The sequence below is a fragment of the Lepidochelys kempii genome, chromosome 6 (assembly GCF_965140265.1).
Source record: "Lepidochelys kempii isolate rLepKem1 chromosome 6, rLepKem1.hap2, whole genome shotgun sequence".
NCBI classification, from domain to species: Eukaryota; Metazoa; Chordata; order Testudines; family Cheloniidae; genus Lepidochelys; species Lepidochelys kempii.
In genome coordinates, this window is record NC_133261.1 from 12698215 (window position 1) to 12719052 (window position 20838).

Sequence of the window (20838 nt, forward strand, 5' to 3'; positions counted from 1 at the left end):
GATATTGGGAGACAGGCCAGTCCTTGCTTACAAACAGCCCTGCAACCTGAAGCAAATACTCACCAGCAACCACACACCACACAGCAAAAACACTAACCCAGGAACCTATCCTTGCAACAAAGCCCATTACCAACTCTGTCCACATATCTATTCAGGGGACACCGTCATAGGACCTAATCACATCAGCCACACTATCAGAGGCTCGTTCACCTGCACATCTACCAATGAGATATATGCCATCATGTGCCAGCAATGCCCCTCTGCCATGTACATTGGCCAAACTGGACAGTCTCTACGTAAAAGAATAAATGGACACAAATCAGACATCAAGGATGATAACATTCAAAAACCAGTTGGAGAACACTTCAATCTCCCTGGTCACTCGATTACAGACCTAAAAGTCGCAATACTACAACAAAAAAAACTTCAAAAACAGACTCCAATGAGAAACTGCTGAATTGGAATTAATTTGCAATATGGATACAATTAATTTAGGGTTGAATAAAGACTGGGAGTGGATGGGTCATTACACAAAGTAAAACTATTTCCCCATGTTTATTTTCCCCCCTACTGTTACTCAACCCTTCTTACCAACTGTTGGAAATGAGCCATCCTGATTATCACTACAAAAGGGTTTTTGGTTTTTTTCCCTCTGCTGACAATAGCTCACCTTAACTGATCACTCTTGTTATAGTGGGTATGGGAACACCCATTGTTTCATGTTCTCTGTGTATTTATATCTTCCTACTGTATTTTCCACTGAATGCATCCGATGAAGTGAGCTGTAGCTCACGAAAGCTTATGCTCAAATAACTTTGTTAGTCTCTAAGGTGCCACAAGTACTCCTTTTCTTTTTGCTGATACAGACTAACATGGCTACCACTCTGAAACCTTTCCCAGTCCTCTGACTCTAGGGGAGTGGGCTTGCCACGCCTTTGCTGCTGAGACTTCTACCGGAAGAGGAGCTGGGGCGGCTGTTAAAAAAACAAAAACAGGGATCGGGGCAGGGAAGGGGTTATGGGTCACTGGTGCTGGCGGGGCAGAGTCCCTCCTGCGGCAGCTCTCCGCACATGTTAAACACGCACAGAGACACACACCTGAAAGCCCTGCTTCAGCCTACCTACCCCACCCACCTGCCTGAAGCCACTCTCCCCTTGCCCCACCCTGGCCTGGCCCCACAGGCCACATCCCACTGCCCACAGGCCACGCCCCCTTCCCAACAGACCCCGCACCCTGACCCTGCAGGCCACGCCCCACTGCCATAGGCCACGCCCCCTCATCCATAGGCAACGCCCCACTCCTCCAGACCCCACCCTGCTCTCCTCAGACCCCGCCCTCGGCCCTGACTGACCCCTTAGAGCCCAGCTCCGACCCTTCGGGCCACGCCCACACCTCAGGCCACGCCCACCCAGCCCCACGGCTCCTCCCCGGCCCCGCCCCTAAACCCTCCCAGGGCTGGCAGCTCTCGCGAGACGCGATGCTCCCGGAAGCCGGAAGTGGCGGCGGCGGCGTCATGTGCGGGGGCTGCGTGGAGACCGAGTACCCGTCCCGGGTGAGCGGGGCCGGGGCTTGTCTCCCCCCTCGCCCCGGTTCCCTGAGCGGGGGCTGGGAGCCCGGACTCCTGGGTTCTCTCCCCAGCTCTGGTCCGGGGGTGGGGTCTGGTGGGCTGGAGCTGGGCTGGGAGCCCGGACTCCTGGGTTCTCTCCCCAGCTCTGGTCCGGGGGTGGGGTCTGGTGGGCTGGAGCTGGGCTGGGAGCCCGGACTCCTGGGTTCTCTCCCCAGCTCTGGTCCGGGGGTGGGGTCTGGTGGGCTGGAGCTGGGCTGGGAGCCCGGACTCCTGGGTTCTCTCCCCAGCTCTGGTCCGGGGGTGGGGTCTGGTGGGCTGGAGCTGGGCTGGGAGCCCGGACTCCTGGGTTCTCTCCCCAGCTCTGGTCCGGGGGTGGGGTCTGGTGGGCTGGAGCTGGGCTGGGAGCCCGGACTCCTGGGTTCTCTCCCCAGCTCTGGTCCGGGGGTGGGGTCTGGTGGGCTGGAGCTGGGCTGGGAGGCCGGACTCCTGGGTTCTGTTTCTGACTTGATACCTAGGGTGAATCATGCCCATCTCCCTCTGTAAAGTGCGCTCCTCTTCCCCCCCCCCCCCCGCACCTCCTGACCTTCTGCCACAGCAGTGTCTATCCTCAGGCCAGGGTGGGCTAGAGGCTGCCCTGGGTACCTTTGGCACCCAGGGGTGCTTCTGGAAAAATTTGTATTGTGGGGATGCTGAGAGCCATTGAACCGAATTGTAAGCCCTGTATGTGATGGAAACCACTTCAAGCCAGGGGGTGCGGCAGCAGCCCCCGCACCCCTAGTTCCAGCACCTCTGGATGCATCCTGTGCGCAGCCCAGGGGGTAGTCCTGCTCCCTGCTGGGTTTTAAGAGTGCATAGCATGGGGCAAAGGCAACGTGAAGCTGCCTAAGAGATAGGAAATAATACTGCAGACAATGCAGTGCTGTTACATAAACCAGCCATGCCCCTGCCTCTGAGATAGTGTTACCTTGAAAAAGATAGAGCAGAAAGAACAGGGTACTGAGATGGTAACAAAAACAATGGGGGCATAGAAAGACTGCTCTGTGAGAAGAGACTGAAAAGATGGGACAGTTTATTGTGTTCCCTTTTATTTAACTCTTCTCTAGAGATATCCAAAAATATTAATGATGAGAAGGCAAGTCAGGCTCTTCTTTGTAGTAACACAAGAACAAAGGTTTCAGAGTAGCAGCCGTGTTAGTCTGTATTCGCAAAAAGAAAAGGAGGACTTGTGGCACCTTAGAGACTAACAAATTTATTTGAGCATAAGCTTTCGTGAGCTACAGCTCACTTCATCAGATGCATAAGCTCACGAAAGCTTATGCTCAAATAAATTTGTTAGTCTCTAAGGTGCCACAAGTCCTCCTTTTCTTTTTACAAGAACAAAAGAACAACCAATGGAGTTGAAATACAATACATTTAAAATTATAAAAGGAAATAATTATGCTTTATCGAAACCTGTGGAACTCATTGCCACAAAGTGTTGCTGAGACCAAGAGCTTAGAGGAATTCAAAGAACTAGGCACATAGATAAGGAGCTCATACACAGTAACAGTAGAACCTCAGCGTTCTGGACTGACCAGTCAACCGTGCATGTCATTCGGAGCCAGAAGTATGCAATCAGGCAGCAGCAGAGACCAAGAGAAAGCAGTACTGTGTTCAATGTAAACGACTAAAAATATAAAGGGAAAGCAGCATTTTTCTTCTGCATAGGAAGGATTCAAAATTGTATTAAGTCCGTGATCACTTGTCAACTTTTGAAAAAACAGTCGTAATGTTTTGTTCAGGGTTATGAACATTTCAGAGTTACGAACAGCCTCCCTTCCTGAGGTGTTTGTAACTCTGAGGTTCTCCTGTACACTGACTGACTTTTTTTAAAGGGCATAACAACAGTAAGACTAACTAGTTCCTATGTTGCATAGTGCTTTCCAGCCATAGATCTCAAAGCAGGTCAGTATCATTACCCCAATTTTACAGTTGGGGAAACTGAGGCACAGAGATTGACATGACCTGCCCATGAGGGATATAAGCCCTCATGTTTCAAGGCATAAGTCGGTCACTAACTGACTGGGTTATCATGAAACTCCACTCAGGGGAAGGTTATTCCCGAATTGGCTACTGCTGGCTTCCTTGCAGTTGTCTCTGAACTGTGTGTTACTGGACTAGATTCCCCGCTGACTCTGGGATGACATTTCATATGTTTTTGTTTACCTCTGTGTTCTTACCTCTCCTCACTCCCCTCAGTTATTCCAGGCTCATTGAATCTACCAATCTAGTACTGGGCACAGACTCTAAAGCAGTTCCCATCAGAGCGAGATCCCTGTGACAGTCAGGGAAGGGAAGCAGAATCAGCCAGCAGTATTTGCTTGCCAGGAACGTTTGTGTATATGTGATTTGTTGGACATGGTGGCTCCAAGACCCCCTGGTGTGATGACAGGTTTCAGAGTAGCATCCGTGTTCGTCTGTGTCCACAAAAAGAACACCATAGAGATGGCTCCATGTTACGGGGGCATTCTGAAGTACCGATGGCTTTCTTGCTCAGTTGATGCCTTCCTGCTCTTGGCTCTGAACACTCTCTCCTGCAGGGATCACTGCAACACCTTTTTTCCCCCAAAAAACACTTTTTTTAGGTACATTAAAAAAAAAGTAAACCATTCACTTTTACACAAGCTGGCTGGTCCCAGGTCATTGCCTCCAGAGTACCAAATTTTGCTAAGACTGCAGTATTGTCACCCTTCCCTTTGTTCCTGCTCAGAGGCCTGCAGGGAAACTCTGTTGTGTCAATTTGCCCCCCAAACTCCCGCATACTTGTAAGTCTACTTTCTGGAGCAGGGGGCACGCCCTACAGTTTGGGGACCACTTCCCTAACCCTTGCGTGTGCTGTCAATAAATACAATGTTGGGACAAATTGAAGCGGGAGGGGTGGGTGTTTGGCAATAACATAGAAATGGAGGTGGATAATTTTCCTCTCAATTTTGTAGGGGAACACCTGCCTGGAGAACGGCTCTTTCCTGCTCAACTACGTGGGGTGTGTGGAGTGCAACAAGAGGGACTTTGTGCTGATTGCAAACAGAGCAACGGAGGAGGAGGATGGAGAAGAAATCATCACTTATGACCGTAAGGAGGTCCCCTTGTTTGTCTCATCAATTAAGTGTGCGCACAGCCACAGGCTTTAGGAACCTGAGCTGCAAAGGGGTGAGGTGTCATGTTTTTTTATTATTATGCCTATTGTGGGGAGAGAGAGAGTTTAGCACTTGATTTGAAAAAGTTACCAGACCTCTCTTGGCCAGAGGGTAGTAGGAGAGCTGTCTGGGGCTCCCTAAAGAAATCTAAGTCAGTGACCCAGGTCCCCACCTGCGGGGAAGGAGAAAGTTGCTGAAATTTCTATTTTGCTGCTATCCTGTGACCTTCCTCGTGGGCTCCACTTTCACTTAAGTCCCTGGCTGGAAAGTGTCTAAGGCCTTGTCAAAAGTTGTACGGCTTAAATTATCCCAGTGGGGTTCCTATACCAGTTGCTGGGGGTTAAAGACAAATTCAAAATTACCAATAACGCCCACATTTCTAACCATGACCAACAGAGGAGCCATTGGAATAAACTTCCAAGGGGTGGCTGCTCCCTCTTAAAGGCTTCAGATCCAGGCTGGAGGCCTTTCTGGAAGATCTGCTTTAGCCAAACGCAATTTACTGGGCTCAGTCCAGAGAGAACTGAGTGAAATTCTCTGTCCTGGGCTATGCAGGCGGTCTGATGAGATGATCTAATGGTCCCACCTGGCCTTAAGCTAGGAATCTATGAATAAGGGCAAAACCCTCTAGTGTGGATGCAGATATACAGGTACAAAGGTGTTTATACCAGTGTACAGTGTCTCTACAGGAAGGGGAAGGATCTATTCTGGTGTAACTGTCAACATGAGGGGTTGTATCAGTATAACTATGTTGGTTAAAAAAAAAAAATCACATCCCCTAGCCAGCATAGTTACAGCAGCACAAAACCTGTGTGATCTGGCTACAGCCAGGTCAGCATGTGCTTAACTGTTCTCAGAATCCAGGCCTGAGGCTGGAGCTCCCCTCCCCACTCCAGAGCTGGAGGAGTCTCTGCTACTGTACGCTCCCCCATCACCCCCCAACCTCCCTGCTGCACTGCTGCTGAGACTCCAGAATCTCTCCCCTGCCTCCGTTTGTGTGTCATCCTCACCTGTGATTAGCTCCAGTGTCTGCCTCTGCTGCTGCCCACTGCTCCCAAGAAGCCTCTACTTACTCTACTTACTCTACTTACTCTAATCACATCATTGATGTGATTCTGGGCAGCTTCACTGATACTCACAGGGTTGTGAACAGCTGCTGTGAAACTGACCAGAGTCTTGTGAATGTCAGTCTACTGCCAACTGAGGGGCAAACTCAGGGAAGCAGCTCTGTATCTGTTCACATTTTGCATCCATGCCAGGTTAATGTTTTGTTTTTAGAGCCTAAATTCTCCAGCAATTGATAGCTTAGCTCTCCCTAATCACCAAAGTAAACCTCCTGCTTGCCTCGTGTGTGTCGATTTTTTTTTTAAGCCAGGTAAAATGTGAGGAAAGAGAACTGAAGGGATGTGAAGAGAGAGAATGGGGTTGTTTTTGGTTGTCAGTATCACTGTGTCTCTGTAAAAAATGCAGGAAAGGGTTCTCAGTTTGGCATTTATTAGTGTATGTTACATTTACACTGTTTGGAGTGAATGGACAATTCCATCTGCATTGGTGCTCGTGGAAGGCCCTATATTGACCTCCCTCTGGATTCTAAAATCCAGTGGCAATCCTGACTTCTCTCTCATCCCCTGCCTGGACCCCGACCACCAGGGAACCATCTGCAGGACTAAGAGAGTAATTTGCCCTCGCCCATTCAGTGCCTTGGCCTCCCTGCTGAGACTGAAGTGCAAATGGGTTTTGCAAGGTGGGAGCTTAGCTTATGCCCCTCAACTCATTTCACAGAGGCCTACAAATAGCCACAAGCTGGAAGCAATTTCTGCAGGATTTGAATGGCCAAGTTAATGACTTTAGAGTTTCTCCAGCTAATTGCAGTATCAGAGCCATAGTTGCGCTCAAGCTTGCATAGATTAAATAAATGTGCTTTGTAGGATGGCACAGGAGATGAGTTGGGAATGGTTAAAGGTGGCATGTTTCCATTAGTCCCCTGAGTTTATACAGTGCATTTCCCCAGTGATTACAGGTTTTGGTGTAGGTGACCCAATGAGCGTGCTGCTTTGGGGAATATCAAGGAGTGAAAGGTCTCGTTTTCTGTTCAGCATCCAGGCTCCGGTGGTTAGAAAAATTGACTACTTTTGAACTATTTGCCCTGCTCCCAGCTAAAAATGGGCCTGGCCCGTACAGTGAAGGTGAAACCTTATGTAGTAAAACAATTTCTCCAGGCATTTGTGGGGCTACAAAATACAAGTTTTTTATTGCTTTGGTAAATTCACAAATGTATTAGAAAACTGGGGTGGATCTAGCCGGGGGGATCCAAAGATATTTGGCTTTGCCTCTAAGATGACCGCTGCCCTCTTGGACCAGGAGGGCTTTTTGTCACTGACCCAGGATAGCAGGTCCTTGATCTCAGATCAGTGCAATTTTCAGTCAAAAGAAATAAGACTTTCCCTGCCCCCAGGTTGTGGTAAGTGAGGTCTCCCTCCAAGCAGGCGATCCTTGTGAATCTCTGGTTTTCGTTCCAGATGTGTGTAAGAATTGTCATCACATGATAGCCAGGCACGAATATACATTCAGCGTGGTGGACGATTACCAGGTATGTTGTCTTGCACGCTGTCATGGAGTCCCAGGATCAGTGCTACGCCCCCAGCTTTGGAACCAGCCCTTCAGCGTGCTGGACCCCCAAGGGGGTCTCACTCTTTCTTCAGGGTGGGCCAGTTGGCTTCACCGCCACCTTTGCAGCTTCAGCCCTCCTGCTTCACCCCCTGAGCTCTGCCCAGTGAGTCAAGCTGAGCCAGAGCCCTGGGAGAGACTTGTCCCCTCTTCAGGGACCATGCACCTCAGCAGTATTTGCGGTGACACTCAGTGTTGTCCAAACAGCCGGGTTCAGTTGTCAGCTGTTACACAGCACAGGAGGGCCGTAGGTGAGCACAGAGAAACGAAGGGTAAAGCATGGCCCAAGTCCATCCTGTTCAACCCAGAGCCCAGCCAAGCTGTGGTGAACCCCTTTCAGGCTCTGTCTCAGTCTGACCTCCGTGGTCTGTTCCCAGGTGAGAGCCCCAACCCCTTCCCACAGCCAACTCCTAACCCCACCTCCCGCCTTCCTGATCTTTTGTTCTCCAGCTGGAGGGTTTGCTCAGCCTCCCTGCTGAGAGGTGGGAGAATCCATCCTCCTCTGGGGCGCAGGTTACTAAGTGTCCGTGTCCCATTGTCCTCTTGGATTCTTCACTGATATGGAGTGAGCCTCAGCCAGACCTTTTTAACAACCCATTCAGGCTCAGACAGCTAAATGCCATTCATGCTTCTGTCTCTTAACCTGCCCTGAGAGCAAACAGTCCTGTTTCCCTACTGCATTGCCATGCAAGATATAGGGGAAACCGAGGCACACACAGGGGGCATAAAAAGTCACCGAAAATTCCCACTTCATCACACACGCATGTACACAGATCAAAAATACGCACACCTTTATTCCCTCAAACGAACGCCCCGAGATCTGGAAAGCCCTGGGAGTGATGTCACAGAAGCACAAGGAACCCCAGGATCGCAGCGGCCGGAGCAGACAGTTCCGCTTTGTGGGTTTCCATCTGGAGGTGCTCTTGGTTTGTAGGGTTCTGCAGGCTACTGTTGCTATGGTACATGTGAGCTTGTGCCCTGTGCAGCCCACGTGCTGCTTCAGCTAGGAAGCTAGGGGAGGGATTCAAGTCACTGCCCAACCTGCTGTGCTTTTGTAGGGCCAGCTTCACTGTAGAATGTGGCTTGACTTTCCAGCTGTGGATTCCAAGCTGCCACAGCTGCATTTCCACCCGCTGGGCATGGTGCCCAAGTTAGGTGATGGGTGCATGCCGCTGATTAGCATCTCTCCAGCTCCCGACACTTTGGGCTAATCTGGCACCGTCGGATCAGGCAAGGGGACATCCATGCAATGCGAGGGTTGAGATTCTGTATGCTCAACTGGAGCCTGGCTCCCTTGCATGGATGTAGCATTTAGCACAGTGATTCTCAAACCTTTGCATTGGTGACCCCTTTCACACAGCAAGCCTCTGAGTGCGACCCCCCCTTATACATTACAAACACATTTTTTGTAATTAACACTATTATTAATGCTGGAGGAGAAACGGAGTTTAGGGGTGGAGGCTGACAGCTCGTAAACCCCCCCCCCAATGTAATAACCTCACGGCCCCCTGACGGATCCGGACCCCCAGTTTGAGAACCCATGATTTAGCATGAGTGCCTACAGCCCTAGCTTTCAGTTGGCATTTTGAAAAGCACCTCAACTTAGGAATACACATTTCATTGCAAGTCAGTGGGATTAGGGAGGGGGTTTGCAGTTTTCAAAAGCACTTAAATGACATTGACTTTTAATAGGACTTGGGGTCCTAACTCCCTTAGGCTCCATAGAGAATTCCAGCCTGAGTGCTTTAGGACCCGATGCCATGGGGTGTAGGGCTGAGTACTTTCCACCCCGCATGAAGCGCTGCAGAACTGAGGGTGCGCAGGACCCAGATGAATCGGTGTTTGAAAGCAGACACACAGCAAGGCCATGGGACAATTGCTGGAAGAACCACCGCTGTTAATTTCTTCTGCACGGGAAGGTCCGCAGGGGTCTGCAGCCCCGGTCCAGCCTAGGAGGCAGAGCCAGACCCCCGAGCCTCTGGCAGGATGGGTGTGGCCTGACCCCTGTCCTCGCTAGTTGTGTTCTCCCTCTACCTCGGCAGCGGGTTTTATTAGACCTGCCTGCAGAGCAGTAGGTGAGATGACAAGGCCGGTGGAAGCAGATGGGGAGGAGGTGGTAGTGGAAGAAGGGGCTTTGCGGGCAGACCCTGGCTCGCACCTGGACAGTCAGCAGGGCTTCGGAGCAACAAGGGGAGCCATATTGCAGAGTTTCGCGATGGATTGGCATGGAAGACAGGCGTTGGGCACAGTCCACCAACCGGGGCTGCGGGACCATTCCGAGACGCTCTGAGATGCAGGCATGCGTTAGCCGCCCCTTCAGGCTGCCCGCTCAGGGGGCAGAGCAGGGGAAGGCTGATGGGGCCGCTCTGGGTCTGAGGTTCCTGAACCGATGCCTCCGCAAGCTGAAGTTCAGCGCATTTCTGTTCCAAACCTGCGGTTGCTGGAGTGTGCTCCCATTGTGGGTGCCATTTGCCCTTTGTAACCTCCAGAGGGAGCTAGCGGGCTTGGAGGGGCGTGGTTTCAGTGGCCACTCCCTGGAGGCTGCTGCTAGCTGCAGCCCTTGCACTGCCAGGCCCTGATGCAATGCTGTGGGGTACTTGGAGGCCTCTCTAAAGCTGATCCCTGCTCTGCTTTCTGAGAGGCTGGGCTGCTGGTCCATCTTAGGAGCTTTCGTCTGATATCGGCCCTGGTCAGCGCTGGGCAGTCCCAATGTCTGTGTGTGGGAGCCCTGGGGAGAAACCAGAGGGCCCTGAAGGGTCTGGTCGCCAGTAAGGTCTTTCAGAGCTTGCGCTCACTCAGGGCCAGGAGCCCAGTCCGTCTCTCTGGCTCTTGTGCACAGCAAAGCTGAGTGATAGTGGGGAGGCAGGTTTCCTACTGCCACAGCTATGCTCTCTGCAGGCCAGTCTGGGCACAGGACTTTCCTTGATCTCTCAGGCCAGCCTGCATGAGTCCCTTTCCGGCATGACTCTAGGTTGGGCGCCCTGCTGTGCCGCATTGGAAGAGACTGAACCATGTGGCAGTGTTGTCACCATGTGGCAGTGTTGGCATCTGCGCCCCCTTGTGGCCTACTGTGGCATTGCTCATCTGGGCTCAGTTTCCCTCCAGGTCTTCACTGGTCAGCAGCCATCTCCAGCATGGTCTGGTGCCATGGCTGCTCAGCCCTCCATCAAAGCTCTTCCCCTGCAGAGGTAGCCAAGTTACAAAACAAATACAAGGAACTCAGAAAGGAGGGTCAGCTGGGGCTGGACCCCCATTCTACTCAGGGTCCCTTTTCTCGTTAACACTTGCCTGGGCTCCCAGCTTCAGACCCAGCCCCCCTTCCCTCAGGGAGGCCCTGACCTGCACCCGGTGAGAGCTGGAGATCTGCTTTCCCCGCCCCCAGAGCTGGGCTCTCCCCCTTTTAGCTCCTCCCTCCAGGCCTGAATCTTGGCCAGGGTGTAGGTGCATACCCCATCTCACGCCCACCCCCGGGACAACGGAGTGTCGCAGCCTAGATTCCCAGCCCTGCATATGGAAGCGAGCGCCCCCTTGCCCCCGCGTGAGCGCCCTCTGTCTTGTTGCAGGAGTACACCATGCTGTGCCTGCTGTGTGGCAGGGCCGAGGACTCCATCAGCATCCTGCCCGATGACCCTCGCCAGGCGGCCCCCTTGTTCTGAAGCTGCCGCCATGGGTTTGCGTCCAGCCTCGCCAGGCTGTTGGCAAAGCGATGGCGGGTTACAGTCATTAAACACGTGCCCTCTGTTGTGAACGTGAGTCGCCCCACGGTCCAGCACACCGCTCCTCCCCAGGCATCAGAGAGGCTCAGGACCCCGGCCCCCGCCTGGAGGAATGAGCGGGGAGGGAGGTGTAAGCCAGGCTGCCTGGAGAACTGGTACTGTGGTGGGGAGCATGCTGAGGGGGAGGGAGTGGGACGGTCCTTGGCACAAACCAAGGTAACAGCTGCTGTCCTGTCCACGGTGCCTGGTCTGGGATCCCGCCCCCACCCCCTGGAAGGTAATTTTACAGCCGGTGCGCAGGGGCACTGCGTGGATCTATAGTTTGTAATGAAATTAGAGCTGGCTGATATAGTAGCAGAGCCCCCCGAGGTGCACCCTAGCGTGCCCCCCAAAGGAGTCTGGAGGCTGGTACACCTGCTCTCCACCCAGCTGTCCCTGTCTCAGCTGTTCCGCAGTCACTCGGATTCCTCCCCCACGCCGTGGTCCAGGACCATGCAAACCGGGCCCAGGTTAGAGCCGTATCAGGAAACTTGCTGTGGCCAGGCTGCTTGAGCTAACAAGCAAGACTTGTTGCCTAGGACCTGTAGTCTCCCTCTGAATGGAAGGGGAAAGTGGCTCCAGATCTCCTGGCCAGCCTTTGCTGAGGGGCATCCCATGCTGCTGGCCCTCCTCCCGGGGGTGACCGGCTGCAGTGTGGTGTTCCCCTTCAGGAGAAGAGCACAGCAAACAAGTTGTTCGTGTGCACAGGTGGACAATAAACTGGGAGTGCTCTGGGGCAGCAGTGGTGTCTTCCTAGCTGTCTGTCCCGCGTCTAGCACGGTGGGGCCCCGATCATGGCTGGTGCTGCTCCAGGCTCACGGAACGCCCAGCCCTTGGGGAGTGGGGATTTCTCCAGGCTCATCCCAGCAGAGACCTGCTCTCCTTTATAACCCGCTCCTCTGCTCTCGTGGGGCCCTCTGGTGAGTCAGCCCTTCTGCTGCCTATTATCCCGCTCACCGGTGGGGCAAAGAGCGGGGCCTGTCGATTGCAATGTTTGCTGGCTGTAGCCTTGCCAACCCGGAGTGCTATGGAAACATCTGCTGGGAGACCAGCAGCCTGGTGCAGAATCCGGATCGCTTCCCACGAAGCCCCAGAGGTTTGCTCCCAGGCCAGGTTCCGGGCTAGACTGAGTGGAATTCCTGGGAGGGTTTGCACGGGGCAGTCGTTCATGACAGGATGGCGCAGGGCTTGCTGGGCTGTTTCCTGTGCCCCCTGGCAGAGGAAAAGGGGCTGTGCTGAGGGAAGTGCCCATACCTGTTCCAGCCTGGGGGGCAGTGAAGTGGGTGATGTGTCACCAAAGGAAGCCACGTGGATTAGACCCAGCTGGCTCCCTGCCGCTGTGGTGACAGCCATGCCGCACCCCTGCAGAGGAAGTGAAGGCACGGCAGTGCAGAGTCGCCTCTGGCCCCGCACCCTGAGGGGCAGCCAAGGCTGGGCGTTTCTGTGCTGCCCAACGGGAGGGCCCTGCATGCGCTCTGCCAGTGCAACTGGGTGCTTTTGCTTGGCTTTAATACGGAGCGCCTTGCTGGGGCCTTTCCTCCAGGCTCTGTACGGAGGAGTCTCAAGAAGCATCACTCACTCACACACACACACCCCTTACAGCTGGGACAGCTGAGGTGACAAGCAGGAAAGTGACTTGTCAAAGGTCACCCAGGAGCAGTGCCGGGGATCGCCTGGAGAGGGGTCAGAAGAGAGACCAAGGAGGCTCTGAGGGCTGCAGCCCTGCCTGACTGCGAGTGACTGAAGGAGCCTGGGTGGCCTAGTTTCTCCAGGTGGCTACCTGGGGAGGAGATTTCTGCTGGAGGCCTCTGTCGCCTACCAGACACCGTCAGCGCAAGATCCAGGGGCCGGGAGCTGATGCCAGACATTCAGACTAGAAAAAAGGGCAGAATTTTAAGAGGAAGGGGAATTGACTATTGGAGCGACTAGTTCTCCAGCCCTTGGCATCTGTAAAGCCAGCCTGCGTTGCATGTCGGAGCAATGGACTCTGGCTGGGCTGGGCTGGGCTGGCTGCAGGGAGCTTGGGTCTCTATTACACAGGGGGACAGATTGGGGGAGGTGAGGTCTGACCTTTAATATGACTGACCCCAGGTCTGCTGCAGCCTGGTGCTCTCACCACTAGACCGTGCTGCCCAGGAGCACTGTGATGGGAGGCAAGTTGTTAAAACCCCTGACCCCATTGGGAAAATCTCAGTTGCTGATCTGGGGAGCTGCCCAGGAACCCCGATTTCTGCCAGCAGGAAGAGCAGCCCCCTCTGCCTGCAGGACAGAGCCTCTTCCCATGGGAGCAGGTGGGCTCAGCAGCTACAAGCCTGCCTTCCCCTCAGCTAGTGCCCCCTGACAGGGGGAAGGCAGACTTGTAGCTGCTGAGCCCACCGGCACAATTCACTCCCCCGCTGCAAGCTCCTTTCCTGAAACAGAGGCTGGGCCCTGGCCAGACTTGCCCCTGGGGGTGTCACTATTATGATAGCACCCAGAGGCCCCTGTTGTGCTAGGTGCTGCACGTACACAGTGGGAGGTGCTGTTTTCCCCAAAGGGCTCACGCTGAAGGCAAAGGGGGGGGGAAACTGAGGCACTGAGCAGGGCTGTCACTCTGCAGCAGAGCTGGGGGTAGAACCCAGGTCTCCTGAATGCTATCCCAGTTCCCTAGCCACTAGACCATGCCACAGCTCCCAGCAAGATGCTCTCATGACTCCCATCCTAGGCATGGAGCCACCTTGGCTGCTGTGGCTGGAGGCAGGGCCGGGGGGGGGGGGAGTGTGGCAGCAGGGACACAAGTTGAGTTGCCTTAGCTGGTGCCAGGAGCCACCCAGGCCCCTGATTTGGGCAGGGAATCTGCGCCTCAGGCTCTCTGTGGCGTTGCTGTGTGGTCACATCTGGGGCAGCTCCCTCCCAGCAATGGGCTCAGGCTCTCTGCAGCCTCAGGCAGCATCAGTCCCACTCGGGGCGTGTTTTTTGAGCCTCTGCACACACAGCAGGGCTGGGGCTGTAATTCTGCATTGACCTGGGGAGTGGAGCAAGAAACGAATCCCTGGGCTGGGGCGGGTGAAGGGGGCCCGGCAATAGGCTCATTCGGACACGGGCAGTTCCCCCCATCCCTGAGAAGGCCAAATGGGCCCCGTGGGTGACAGGGCAGCTCCAGGACTGATGCCCCCCTGTGAGGGCTTGTGGCCTGGAAAGCAGCTGCTCCTGATGCTCCTGGAAGGCAGGTCCTCAGCTGTCGAGACTGGCAGAGGAATGAAGAGCCCATGGGAAGAGGTAACTTCCTGGTCCCTTCCAGTGGGGGTGAGGGGAGAAGGCAGACAGACTTCCCCCCACAGAGGTCATTGCTGCAGTGCTTTCCATGGAGGCCAGGAAACAGTAGGAGGCAGCAGGGCAGACCCCCCCCCCCACTTCCCAAGCCACTTGTCAGGGGGCTTCCTGGATTGGGGCACAGCGCCCCCGCCCAGCCTGATGCTTTGCAGAGGGGCTGGGTTTGCTGTCGGGGACCCCCCACCATCCCCTGCAGCTGGGGCTGTTCCCAGAGCAGCACACAGGAGTTGGGTTTGCCATGGGACACAGCCCCCAGGGCATGGCAGAGGGGCGGGCTGCTCCCGGGGCATGGCAAAGGGGCCGGTTGCTACGGGGCATGGCCCCCATTGCAGAGGGGTGGGTTGTGCAGCACCCTGCGGTCTTTGCCGTCTCTGGGCCCCTGCTCACAAAGAGCTGTGAACCTGCTTTGCCACGAGGGGCACGTGCCCTCTCAGCCATTTTAATGGGCGAGGCCCTTTTAGGCAGGAGGAATATTGACACTCACTCCCTGCTAGCCTCGATGATGGGCAGCCCTGTGCCCAGCTCACTGCCCTGGGCACCCACCACTCTGTGCCGGGCTCCCTCCAATACAGCCCCCATGGGCACTCAGTCCCCCCCCACACACACACATCCGCTACCTCCACAGCAGCGAGGGCTCAGGTCCCTCAGCCATCACGGTGGAGGCTGGGACAAGACCCAGGGCCGAAGTGCCCTTGCTGTCTCCGCGTGTCACCCGGGAAGGCTGGGCCTCCCTGCTCGGGCCAGGGGGAGGCAGTTGACACTGTTGTTCTTGTGCCAGGCTTTGCAACAGGGAGCAGGGGTAGAAAATACACAGAGACCCAGCTCCCTTCAGGCTTGTTTATTGGACGGTGCCCAGTGCCGCGGGCCGAGCGTTCGGTGCCTTTACCCCCTTCGGGCCCCCTCCCCATGTGGTTTAGAAGGGGGCCGTCACCCGGTAAAGCGCTGACGCCGGCTGCAGCGGGCTGAGACTTAGGGAGTGGCCACCGCGCCCCTCCAGCAGGGGGCGCTGCCACTGGACTCCCATTACTGCCCCCCTATTTGGCTAGCTTGAGGAGGCGCTGGATGTCGGGCTCGATGGCAATGGTCTGGAACTTGGGGCTGTAGCGTTTGAAGGGCTCCCCCTCGGGCCCCACCAGGAACTTCTCGAAGTTCCAGGAGAGGTCGTCGCGGCGCAGCGGGCTCCACACGACGAACTTGGGGTCGCCCATGAAGGCGGAGGGCTCGTCGGCCGGGGTGGGCAGGTGGGCCTTCAGGTAGGCGAAGACGGGGTGCACGTCCTGCCCGTTCACCTGGCATTTCTGGAAGAGGGTGAAGTTGGGCTCGAAGCCGGCCCCAGGGCGCACATACTTCAGGCTGTTGAGGATCTCCTCGTTGGTGCAGTTCTCCTGCCGGGGAGAGGACAGGGCGTGTCAGGCCGACGGAGTCAAGGGATGGACTGGAGCCCAGCCCTGTCCCGCCGCCTCCTTAGTGACTCATGGATGGTCCCAGCCCACACGGCGCTGGCCCGGCCTGTTCTGCCACTCAGTCATTATTTGCCTTCCGACAAGCACACTGTGAGGAATGCAGGGTGTGACCAAGATCCCCGCCCTGCTGCCCGTTGTGTCCCGAGCTGCATAGACCCCAGCTGAGATCGGGGTGGGGGCATTGTCCTGGCACTGCTTAGACCCTGGCGGAGATCACTTCCCCCCCCCCCCCATTGTGCCAGGTGCTGCACAGACCCAGAGCAAGAGATAGTCCCTGCCCCAGGGAGCCCACAGTCTGAATAGACAAGACAGGCAAAGGGGAAATTGAGGCACGGGGCAGGGAAGTGACTTGCCGAAGGTCACCCAGTAAAGCTGTGGAAGGGCTGGGAAGAGAACCCAGGTGTCCTGTGTCCCTGTTCATTGACCTCCCCACTGGCCCACCACGTGGGAGCAGGGGAAACATCCTGACCAGCAGCTGGATTGTATGGTCCCAGCAGCAAAGAAGGTTCTCCAGGCAAGAACCCTGCCCTGGCCCCTGGAAGGGACCCAGCCACTCTGCTCTGTCTCTAGCTCCTCTCATGCTGGTCTGGTTGGGGCAGCCTGGGCCCTGCCCACCAGGCTGCAGCCAGGTGAGATATTCGCACGCTGGGGCCCATCTCCGCCACCTCTAGGGTGGAGCTGCTCCAATGCCCCCCTCTGGGCAGTGCTCTGACTGCCACTAAGAGGTCGTCAAGGAGGCTTTACGTGGGCAGGAGGGCACCTTGCCAGGACAGCAGGAGGCCGGCTGGTAGCAGGGAGCCCAGCTTCAGGCAGGAGCATGCAAAACGCATGCTCCATTCAGCACGGACCCACCTGGGCCATTGGGTTTTACAGGTGCAGCTGAGGCCAGCATCAGCTAGTTAAATCATACCCGCCTGTGCCATGCAGGAGGGCACTGGCAGCAAAATCAAAGGGCGGGGTGCCCCTGCCCCACACCCTGGTGCAAGGCAGAGTGTCACTGGTGTAAGGGACAGGGCATTGGGCAGCCGATCCCTTGGGTCACTGCCTGGTTCTGAAACTGATCTCTGGGCTGGACTGGGGGCACCGTTCCCATGTCGCCGTGCTGCTGCGTGGCCATCCCGGAGAGGCTGTGCCCCCCCCCACGCAATTCCTACCCCAGCGGCCACATGCTCAGGTGAGACAGGAGGATCTGGGGCCACACACGTCTCTTGTTCCCAGCCCCTGGCTGGCGGGAGCTCTCCAAACACTGAGCCAGCACCCGCTGCATTCTCAGCATGCTGGAGTGGGATGATCCTGCAGGGCCTGCAACCTCCAGGGCTCTTTGGTGAGGCAGAGGACATGGGGGGCGGGGGGTGTTGTGTGTGCAGGTGCCACATACCTGGTAGCCAAACTGGTTGCAAGGGAAGCCCAGCACGACCAGCCGCTGCGGGTACCGGGCCTGCAGCTGGTTCAGCTGGGTGTAGTCCCGCACCGTCGTGCCTCAGAGGGATGCCACGTTCTCAATCAAAACCACCCGGCCCCGGAAGTTGTTGAAATCCACTTTCTCCCCGTGGATGTTGGTGGCGCTGAGGTCGTAGAAGGACTTGGCGATGTGAGCCATGGCTGCAGCTGCACAGTGAGCCTTGCCCGCTGGCAGGTGCTGGCTTAAGGCTCGCCCCACGCACCACGTGATCAGCCGCTCCAAAGGTCTCTCCATTCCTGGCACGCTTCAAAGGAAATCAGAGCGCTCACCTGTTAGTGAGCCAGCTCTTTCCAGCCGCAGAACAAAGCAGCAGGTCAGGCCTGCACAGGTCTTGTTGCAAAGCCGGCTAGCGCAGGAAGGAAATTCAGGGCAACCTGATACTCCTGCTAGCTCTCAGTAATTCAAGTCAGTCAGCTCCTCTAGCAAAGACATTGCCCTGGGGACATGCAACTGAGAGGGAAGAATCAGACAGTGACTGGTAGTATGTGCCTTCCACTGGCCCCTAGACATCCTCAGATCAGGGCCCTGTTGTGCCAGGCGCCTCAGATACACAGCGAGAGACAGGCCCTGCCCCAGCTGAGATCAGGGCCCCATTGAGCTGGGCACTGCACAGATGCACAGCGAGAGACAGGCCCATGTCAGCAGCCCCTGCCACAAGTGTTCAAAAATCAGGAATTTGTTTAAAACTTCATGAGATTTAAAACATAACAAGACAACATTTTGGTTTCCTTTCCTTTTTCCTTCTTCTATCTGGGTTCTATCTTGGAAAATTTGCTGACCAAGGTTTTCCATCAGACAAAGCAAATCTGACAAAATGAAAACATTCTGCGGTAACGCCGAGTTCAGTGCCATTGTGTTTAGAACAGAATTGACAGAGCATTTTGATTTTCTCAGAATGGAACCTTTCACTTTTTCATTTTGAAATGACTTTGCTTCAAAATTTGGTGTATTGTGATTTTTCATTTCATTTTATAGTATAACAAAATCATTAAACCCTCTTGTAATGTAAAGATATATAAACAAACTTTTTAAAATGCTTTTAAAAGTCGTCAGAATCGGGGCTGGGCCTCAGGTTCCCTGTCTGGCCCCGCTGCTGCCTTAGGAGGCGAAGGTTCGGCTGCTCTGCACAACACCGCTGGGGAATCCAGGAATCTCCCCCACCGCTGGCACCAGGTCAAATTTCCCCCTTCCCAGGGCTTGGCTTTGCTGGTAACGCCCAATTGAGGGCACAAAGCTAAGCTCTGCTGCCCGTGGCGTTTTCTCTACAGACCTGCCCAGCGCTAACAGTCATGGGAAAGAGAAACAGCACCTTGAGTTGGATTTGCACTTTCCTGCTCTCAGGCCAGACCAGGCCAGGGTGGGAGGGGGTGACCTGCAAAGGCCTCGGGAAGGTTCTAGTCCTGACTGTGCCACTGACCTACTGGGTGACCTTGACTAAGTCACTTAATCCACCCGGTGCCTCTCTCATGAAATGGGGCTGCTCCTTCCCCACCTCCCAGGGGGCGCAGGGGTAACTCTGTGACTGAGGGTGACGCACTCAGATACTCTGTGGACGGGGGCCTGGCAAGGCAGTGGATAGATGGGGCTTGTGCCGGGCTTGCATCTGGATGAGGTATTCAGAAGGCCTTAAATAACAGACAGGGGCTGCTGCATGGGCTGCACACTGGAAACTCAGCTGGTGTCTTTGCAATGAGCTGCCGAAAGTCCAGCAGGTGAGAAGGGGGCGGGGGAGGGCCCTCCACTCAGACAGGGGAGAAGGGTTGGCTTGAAATTTCACCCGTGCCGATTTGATTCCAATGGACACAGGGAAGAAAGGAAGTGTGCGTGCAAATGCATGCTTTGCCTTGAGATATGCGCACTCTTGCTGGGCGAGGCAGAGACCCGAGGAGCCCACTGGGGAAACCAGACTGTATGTTCTTGGTCTGTAGCAGTGAGCAAATCAAATGAGCATGTGTAATGCTTTGCATCTGTCTCAAAGCAAGACAGTATCATTACCCCCATGGGGAAACTAAGGCACAAGGCAGGGCCTTACCCAGAAGGCCAGTGACAGAGCTGGGGCTTGAACCCAGGGCTCCTGAGGCCCAGTCCAGTGTTCTAGCTACTCACTACGCTGCCTCCTAGCGGTAAATTGAAGCTCAATCCTCTCAGGGGTGGGGGGTGGCCCCATCCTTGTCAGAGCCCCACTGGTGTGTGTGTGTATCCATCCGCCCAGGCTGGCTGGGCGCGGCGCCCACAGCAGGTTCTGAGGCTGGCGGGCAGGCGGGTGTCTCAGAGGGCAGGGAGCAGCCCCTGGCAGACCCAGCCCCGGCCCTTGGCGGCTCTCCGAGGCACCTGAGCAGGCTCCTTCCCACAGTGGATCCCTTCGCCACAGGCAGCACCCGTAAGTAATAGCTGGGTAGGGAATTGGTGGGGGCAGGGCAAGGCAGGGCCCTGCAACTCGAGACACCTCAGTCCTGCCACCTCCGTGCCTCCATTTCCCCTCCCACCCACCGTCTACGGAGGCTGTAAGCTCTGAGGGGCAGGGCCCGTCTCTCACTGGGTGTCTGTGCTCGGCCCCAGGCCCAGTGTCCACATGCTCCTGGAACAGTAGTGGGGGTATTGATGGTAAATGGGGCAGGATGTAATTGTTTATAACAGGCCCCCTGCCCTCCCTCCCCCACCGCCGCCTAGCTTCTTCTGGACTCCTCCCGCCGTGCAGCACAGTCGCGGAGAGCCTGACCATCCCAGTGGGGGGCCCTGAGTGGTGCTATTACTGGGCACACGGCCCATCTACTGTGGGCTTCCCACAGCCCCCTTGCTGCCCCTGGCCCAGCAGTGTGCAGATGCCACAGTGAGGGGCACAGCCTCATGGCAGAAGGCAGAGGTTAGATTAGACTAGACAGCATGGGAGCTGGGCATGGCCCCCTGGCACGCTCCTCTCCATGCCCCTCTCCTCAGCCCCTTATCAAGTCTCCACACATCTGACCTCTTCTAGCTTCAGGGCTCAGATGTGGGGGAGAAAAAGCTGAGGGCCCTTCCCAGAGCCACCCACCCACTGAGCCAGCTCACATTAGCCAATGCCGCTGATCAAAACGTGAGCAGGTTTTCTCGGGGCTCTCCCTGTGGGGCTGGAACAGGGCCACACTCAGCTGACTGGGGAGGGCATATAACCCTTCAGCCAGGTGGTGTCGGCAGCAACAGGACAGGGTCAGTATCTAGGGCTTCCTCTTCACAATACAAAACAGAACCGGCTCCAACCCCACCCCCTGATCTGGGAAAACTTACCAGGGGCCTTTGCCTCAGTTTCCCACCTCCTGGCGTGAAAGTCCAAACAAACGTCCCTTTAACAGGCTGTTCCCTTCTAACTCTGCGGCATCCCGTGCACCCCGAGCAACACCCCCCACCCTGCTACCGCCCCCTCTGCAACGGGCTCACTGCCGCTGCAATCTCTGCCACG

General features: G+C 55.6%; 2 protein-coding genes across 2 annotated transcripts; one reads left to right on the top strand and one right to left on the bottom strand.

The window, feature by feature from the left end:
• Window positions 1–1473: 1473 nt before the first annotated feature.
• On the top strand, window positions 1474–11158 carry CHURC1 (churchill domain containing 1). The gene is made up of 4 exons (XM_073346708.1): window positions 1474–1552; window positions 4543–4678; window positions 7263–7333; window positions 10974–11158. The coding sequence occupies exons 1-4, from the start codon at window positions 1478–1480 to the stop codon at window positions 11064–11066; spliced, it is 375 nt and encodes a 124-aa protein (XP_073202809.1). The 5' UTR covers window positions 1474–1477; the 3' UTR covers window positions 11067–11158.
• A 4142-nt stretch (window positions 11159–15300) lies between these two features.
• On the bottom strand, window positions 15301–17760 carry GPX2 (glutathione peroxidase 2). Its single transcript, XM_073346707.1, has 2 exons — window positions 17319–17760; window positions 15301–15862 (listed from the first exon to the last, which is right to left on the bottom strand). Exons 1-2 carry the CDS (start codon window positions 17634–17636, stop codon window positions 15512–15514), a joined length of 669 nt encoding a protein of 222 aa, XP_073202808.1. The 5' UTR covers window positions 17637–17760; the 3' UTR covers window positions 15301–15511.
• Window positions 17761–20838: the final 3078 nt, after the last annotated feature.